Source organism: Montipora capricornis, chromosome 2 (genome assembly GCF_036669925.1).
Source record: "Montipora capricornis isolate CH-2021 chromosome 2, ASM3666992v2, whole genome shotgun sequence".
Taxonomy (NCBI): domain Eukaryota; kingdom Metazoa; phylum Cnidaria; class Anthozoa; order Scleractinia; family Acroporidae; genus Montipora; species Montipora capricornis.
In genome coordinates, this window is record NC_090884.1 from 28,040,714 (window position 1) to 28,048,213 (window position 7,500).

Sequence of the window (7,500 nt, forward strand, 5' to 3'; positions counted from 1 at the left end):
ACCATCCGATCAATTAATAAGTTGTCAACAGTGCCCGCACATCCCTCTTTAGCACCTCGTTGGTATCCTTGGATATGCCCCTATTTGTCGAGATGTTCATCAGTGGATTTCGTTTATCAAACCTCTCTGCATCACTTCTTCTCTCCTTGTGTTCCTCCTGATAATATATGGAACATTACCCATAGATTTTTCTATCTTAGAAACTTGGTCCCTCCAATTTTGGCACGATAATTGCAAATGTGCATATCCTTTGTCCTCCAACAACTCTTTCATCAATAAAATATAACCCTTTCTCTTTCCATCTGGCTTTAACGGTGGATTTTTTCCGACGAGACCTCACGCTTTGCTTGCTGTTTACATTCTATTAAATCGGTGTTCGTCTTCACCTTTGTCCTTACTCCCCACATCTTTCGAATTTCTCTCGCGAGGTCTTGGTATTTTTCTACTTTTTCGTGTTCTTTTACTCTCACCCTTTCATCTTCCGGTATTGCCACGTCTATAATTTGGCAGCTGTTCTCGTCTCTTTTGGTTTTATCAACGGAGTTGATTATGTAAATTGGCCACCGTACAGAGATTCTACGTACTGCGGAGTTGGCGAAACGCAAAATAGAGCCTGAACGAATTCCTCTTAGCTTTTAGAATCTCTGTACGGTGGCCAATTTACATTATCAACTCCTTTTATAAAACCAAAATTTTGTATACTACTTCCCCACCGACGCAGCACCACAGTTTCTTTAGAAACTACCCCCTCCATTCATTTGTTCTCTCTTTTGTCGATGATTAATAAATCCGGTCTCCTAGCCTCAATCTCATGGTCCTTTCTTACACTGAAGTCCCACAACATCTTGCAATCCTCATTTTCAAGTACACTGATACGAACATGATCATACCTAACAGGTCTCAATGAATTGCCCGAGCTACGTTGTCATGTCTCGTTTTGTATATTTTTTGCGTCAGTTTCGGGCACGCGTTCACAATGTGGCTGATTTTGTCGTTGCACGTTCTGCATTTGGGATCGGCCTGTGACCTGTCGATCGTTGCTTTTACGTAGTTTATTCTTATTGCTTGTTGCTTCACTGCAACAATAAGAGACTCTGTTTCTCTTTTAAACTTTCCTTCTTTCAACCAAGTCCATGTTCATCATTTCTTTGATTTTCGCTCTGTCTCTCAAATTGCCCGTACAATGGCATCTCGTTCCACCCTTGGTTATTTTCAGTTCTCCTCCTTTCCTTGAAACTGGCAGCTGTTTCTTGGTTTTCAACTCCTTTCCTCCTGACTGCTTTCAAAACCTTTTCCTGACTGGATTGGACATACGTCTCCCGCAATATTCCTGCCTAATTGACACAGTCTTCTACAGAGAAGAGGCCTCTTCCTTCCTCTTTCCTTGGAACATAGAGTCGCTTTACACAATCCCGTGGATGAAACTGAGGCCGCCTTCATTGTTAGTAATTTTCTTGTTCTGCCGTCTAACTCCTGGAGTTCTTATTCCTTCCAAATGATTATACCCTCCTCATATATGACAAGGGACACTGCGCAGGTGTTCATGGCACGTATCAGGATTCCACCGTTTAGCTTCGACTGCGCAACTTTTCTAACCCGACGTATTAAGTATTCTTTCCCGATTTTTCTCTTCATCTGGTCTTGCAACATACCGTCCGCCTCAAGCACTCCTAAATATTTGTATCCGTCACCTTCTTTCATAGCTGTTATCGTAGTCTCGTCAGGTAATGTAATTCCTTCTGACTGTGCCAGCTTACCACGTTTCAGTACCAGGAAAGCACATTTTTCGATGCCAAATTTCATCCCGATGTCCTTGCTGAATATTCTCAGTGTATCAGTGAATCTATCAGTGAATGTAACTGGTTAATAATAATATTATCGTCATTATTATTATTATTATTATTATTATTATTATTATTATTATTATTATTATTATTATTGTTATTAGAAAACAACATCCCTAAGTGTGCAACCCGAGAGTTTCAAAAGTTAACAAACACAGTACAACTTGCTTAGTAACATTATTATTCTTTAAGAATCATTAGTATAAATACACAGGTGATTACACAAAATCGCGTGCTCTCATTGGCTCTCTATCTCGGATTATCAGCCGATAATCACCTCGACGGACAAAATGGCTGCCAGTAGTCGCGTTGAAATGTTTTTTTTTTCCTCTCTTTTTTGAAATAATCACCTGTGTATTTATACTAAAACAATTATTCGCCTCAGGCTCAGTGATTATCGGTGAATATTCACCTCGACTTCGTCTCGGTAAATATTCACCGATAATCACTTCGCCTTCGGCGAATAATTGTTAATTGTTTAATAAACAGTTTGATTGAAAAAAAGAAAAAAAAACTATCGTTTAAACCTAAAAACTCTCAATAAAAACACATTATAATGGTCGTTTCTATCATGAAGCATTCGAAGTCACATTCTAACAGCCGTTACACTTTCTATACTAAGATCATTTTCCTGAATGTTCACAGTCTGTCTCTTGGTTCTTGAACCTCTGAAGCAGAGTAATGCCGATCGTAAAATGGCAAAGGAGACCTTAGCGCGTAACCATACACCCTCTCCACAATGGCCGCCATTTTATTGTTCTTTTGTTTGATTGCAAATTGGCCCTTTTGGCCTCGTTCAAGGTTAAATATTCCTTTGAATCGACCAAAAGAATTCTAAAATGACGGCCATTTTGGAATAAGGTGTACGTGACAGTAGCTCAGCTAGTCTACTGTGGAATCTCTTATACTCCGCAGCCATTCCTGTTGTGGAGAAAACTAGTGCCGTGAAAGATCCTTGCTGTACCTCCATCACACAGTTGCTATAACTGCTGCTTCTAGTGAGGTTGTACACGAGGAGGAAAGATGGCGGGAGGGGATTGATCAGTGGGAGAAACGAAGAACGAGTACAAGAAGCGGTTGGAAACGGCAAGGACGGAGACGTCTCGGGAGAAGAGATTGCATGGGAAGTTTAAGATGGGTGTCACTGAAGTGGCTGGCGAGAGGTCGTGGCAGTCGCTTAAAACTGGATATTTGGGAAGAGCATGCACAAGGGGTGCGTTTTTGCTGCTCAGGAGCAGGCTTTGCAAACGAGGTTTTCAGGCGATGATTGAGAAAGAGGCTTTAGGTTCAAAAGTGTAGAGTGTGTGCCAAGATGATGGAGTCGGTTGGCCATGTGGCAAGTGGTTGCATCGGTGTAACGCAGATGGAGTATCAGAGAAGGCATTATCGGATTGGGTTGAAGGCGTACTGGGAGCTTTGTCATAAGTATGGTGTGAAGGGTGTTGATTTGTGGTCTAAAGAGGTTCTGGATGCGGTGAGGGTGTCAGAGGATTGGAATTGGAGGTCTGGTGGGATAGAAGTGTTGAGGCAACTTAAAAGATGGAACATAAACGTCCAGACGTTACTGTGTTGGATCAAGCAGCTCAGGAGTGGACGTTTGTTGATTTCTCGGTGCCTTTGGTATAGGAAAGTGGTGACTAAAGAGTGAGAAAATCACCAACTACTCTCCTCTTGCAAAGGAAATCAGGAAGATGCATCGTGTGTCAACGAATATTGTGCCATTGGTGTTTTTGTTTGGGTGTGGTGTCTGGTTGGTTGGAGGGTTTTTTGAAAGGCCTTAGGAATCCAGATGTGTTTGGAGGAATGCAGGCCTCCTCAGTCATTGGGAACAAATTCATGTAAATTCCTTTTTTTCCGGGATTTGTGCCAACGTATTCTTAGAAGACCCCAGCAAGAGAGCCTACCTTGGTTGTCCCAGAGTTTCTCTCAGTACACCAGTACTGATCAAATTATCTCAGAAGGGATTGTCGTCTTGTTAAAGTTGTTTTTCAACAGTTCCTTCTTCTCAAAGTGTTTCCAGTTTCTGTGTTTCAAATTTGTTTTGTGGGCAGTAGCTTGAGATAAGTAAAAGCATATATCCGTCGTAAGTGCTATTACTTATTAGGACTACATGTACAGGCCTTGTGTCTAAGGGTGCCGCTTTCCTTTTGTCAGAACTGGCCGGCCAGACCCGTCAGTTTGCAAAGAAAATGCAACAATTTGAAGGAACACTTGCGTGATAATGCCTTGGATTCTTCTCGACGAGTATGTATTGTCCTCGAAGTGTGTTAATTTGAAGGCGTTGTAGAGTTAGTCCTTCAAAATGCCCGGTCTGGCCGGTCAGGTCTGTCGTATGCAGGGAAATGTTCTTAAGTTACAATTTCATTTCTGTAGGAAGTTCAAAGCTTGCGTGTGAAGTGTTGGAACAATATGGCTGCTGCTCAGTTGAAGGTAACAAACCGAAAAAAGTCTTAAGTGGATGACTTGAGTGAGTCTATTGTGTCCTTCATTAACTTGTGAACTCGAAATCTAAAATGCAATCAGCGGTAGTTTTGACAGTCGTCAATCACTGTAGCTTGAGTGTAGTAATGAGTCATATCCAGCATTTTGATTGACTGATTATTGTCCACATATCACTTTCTGTTTTTAGCGGTCCACAAAATGTCGCACTAAACATGATTGGGGACTTCAAAGAGCAAAACCGTTGGTCCGATATTGATTCTGCAGATTTATGAAAGGCGGAGTAACTTGCATGTACAGTGCAGTCCCAACTTATTTTTGAGAGGCCTGCCAAACTTCTTCTTCAAAGTTTTAATTTTTTTAAATTTTGCAGATAAAAGCGTTCTCTGCAGCTGAGAAATCCTGCTCTCAAGTGTTACAGATTGATCCTAATAATGTCAAAGCTTTGTTTAGAAAAGGAAAGGTAACCCAAAGTTTCATTTCAGTCCCAATTCTGCCTCTACTTTAGGGCTTTGGTGCACTAAGTAGCGAATTTTGGCGTGCAGATGTGGCGTTACGTTTTCAAACTGTTTGCGAAAAGGAAAACTGTTGAAGAATGATTTTATTGCCAAAAGTGAGACTAACTGACTTGTCTTTGTCATTTTGGCTTTTGAGTTTTGCAATTGCTTCCTTTTGTTCTAGGTGTTAGCGGCCAATGGTGAAACTGAAAGTGCTCTAGGGTATGTTAAGAAGGCAGATCAGTTTGACCCTGGCAATAAAGTGAGTTACGCATATATTTTGCTCAACATAATTGGTTTTATGCACCAATGGGCGGCACACGTGAATCCTTTTGAATTTCCTGTACGCTAACGATAACTACAAGCATTGCCACAGCAGGAAGTTTTGATAGAAAGAATATATAAAATGTTTATGTATTTGAACTACGGATTACGGAAGTCTCGGTGATGTTGATCATCCCAGTTATTATGGAAGCTTAAGCACGCGCGTTTTTGAGACGCGGACGGCAACCGGAAGTGAGCTGTTTCCTCTTTTAACGTGTCTTCACAACCACAGTTACACTGCTAAGTTTTTTTTCTTCGTTAGAGATGATTAGTATAAAAATCTGGGAGACACCACTGTCCTGGCACTCTAAATGTTCTCTTCCGGTTGCCGTCCGCGTCTCAAAAACGAGCGTGCTTAAGCTCCCTATCCTTTGATTGCACTAACGTGGTAAGACGGCTATGTTGGTGCCAAAACAATAGAAAAATGTACATGTAGCTCAAGTGTTGCATAATAATAGAGTCAAATTCCCAAAAGGCTTTATCGCTATCGTTTCTTTACACCAACATGACCGCCGTGACGTGCAGTCAACGAATGACGCTACTAGAGTGGTTGCGAAAGAAGCCTGAAAAAATCCAGACTTAAAGGGGACTAGAAGTCATGAGCGTGTGATTACGCTGGACTTGCTCTTTCATCTGAGCTATCAACGCAGCTTGGGGCTGGTCGCTTGAAAGTTCGTATTGTATTCCATTCACCTATTATGGGATGCATGTCGTGTCATGTCATTGTTTATATTTAACATACGCGTTTGCTCACAGAACCAGGCATTGCAAATTGAAGTCAAAAGGTAAAAGAAGTTGTTAAACTCAGTGAAACCTTTTAGCTTTGATAACAAGCCAGTTATTAGCCATCAAAAACTGATAAATTCTTGGGTGGCAAAGGCACCAATAATCCCATACACTACTGTAAAATTTCGAATTTTCAACGCAACATTACCTAGAGATTGTCTAATATGTCGGGGTCAAATAGCTCATTTTGCAATACGCTTTTAATTTCCAGTATTTTATTCTTGCCTGACTGATCAAAAAACGATAGCCTTGTGCTAATGATGCAAAAAATGTGAACAAAGATTCCCCTACACGAGCTTACGGATGACCAGTTAGCAGAGGGCTCTATAGCTCACGTGGTAGAGCAAGTTTAGCCTGCGAGCAGGCTCACTTGGAAATCACGCGCGTAAGTTACATCGCGGCGAAGCCGGCGAGAGGAATGGGGAGACAAAAAGTCACTTTTCCTCTACATATTCCTCTCGCCGGCTTCGCCGCGATGTAACTCGCGCGTACGATTTCCAAGTGAGCCTGCTCGCGGTAGAGCAAGTGCAGTGCAATCGCACGCCCATTGATTCCTGTCCGGTTCAAGCCTGGATTTCTTTCAGGCTTCTTCCGCAACTTCTCAATTTGATTCATAACCTGTATAATGACTTTCACTAAGGCCAGTGGGGAGATTTGTCTGCCATTTATTCATAGCGTCTATTAGGCTGCCCACTTAACAAAGTAGAATTCTCTAGATATGTTGTCGCTGTGTTGAAAGTATGCCCAAAGTTCATCCGCTGTGACTGGCAAAGAAATGCTATATTTGGGGTAAGAACCGCCCGTTCTACGATTGTTATTGGATATCAACTTTCGGCGTAAAAATGGTGGCAAGAAAAAAATCGCGCATTATAGTAAAACTTCTTAATGAAAATCTGGCCTCTCATTGTCCCGGAGAGCGAATTATGATATGGGAAACGCGGTTTTTGGAGACAGTGAGCAGCGAAGGGACAACCCATGTAGCAGACCTCGCCGAAGGGGAGTGGAGAGGGACGAATCGTGATTGTTCTAATGCGGTGGCTTGACTTAGCGAAGAGAGGGTAGAATTGACTCTGCCAGTAGCTTAACCTCTCTAAGGTCCCGTGGGATGGCAGTGCTTGCATCCAGCACGAAAGCGGCCGTTCTTGGACCTATCCGCGGAACGTGGGCTCAAATCGTGTTCAGGAGCATTACTTATATGGTAATTAATGCTTTTCTGCGCAGTAAAAGACAATAGGCACAACTTGGGTATAAACGAGAGGCAGGGAATGTATTGGCAAGGCGCGGATAATACCCATCGCTCGTATTGACCACCGGACGAGGGGCCTGGGCGCCTAGCCGAGGAGGTGCTTCTTGCCTTTACTGCAAGGGGGTATAGTTGCTGCCATAATGTCCCTGGGCCAAGTTAACCCAGTCCAGCGAAGAAACAATATTCCCCCTTCCTAACGAGGCTTCAGTACAGGGCTGAAGGGGTGCCGCAGGAAGAAATTCCCCGCCCATATTTTATTGAGGAGAACTATTAAAGTAGGTTAAAAATAAGCTCGTAAGGAAAAAGAACCAGAAAGCAAAACGGGGACCAGGGAAGGGAAGGATTAAATTGCTGAACAGAAAAA

At 42.4% G+C, this 7,500-nt stretch overlaps 1 protein-coding gene across 1 annotated transcript in view; it reads left to right on the forward strand.

Moving 5' to 3' along the window:
- LOC138039248 (peptidyl-prolyl cis-trans isomerase FKBP8-like) overlaps positions 1–7,500 on the forward strand; it is a 29,053-nt gene that overhangs the window by 19,082 nt on the left and 2,471 nt on the right. The window contains exons 7-9 of the mRNA XM_068885455.1: positions 4,218–4,274; positions 4,657–4,746; positions 4,965–5,042. Coding sequence (XP_068741556.1) covers positions 4,218–4,274; positions 4,657–4,746; positions 4,965–5,042 — 225 coding nt within the window. The remainder of the gene's footprint in view (positions 1–4,217; positions 4,275–4,656; positions 4,747–4,964; positions 5,043–7,500) is intronic.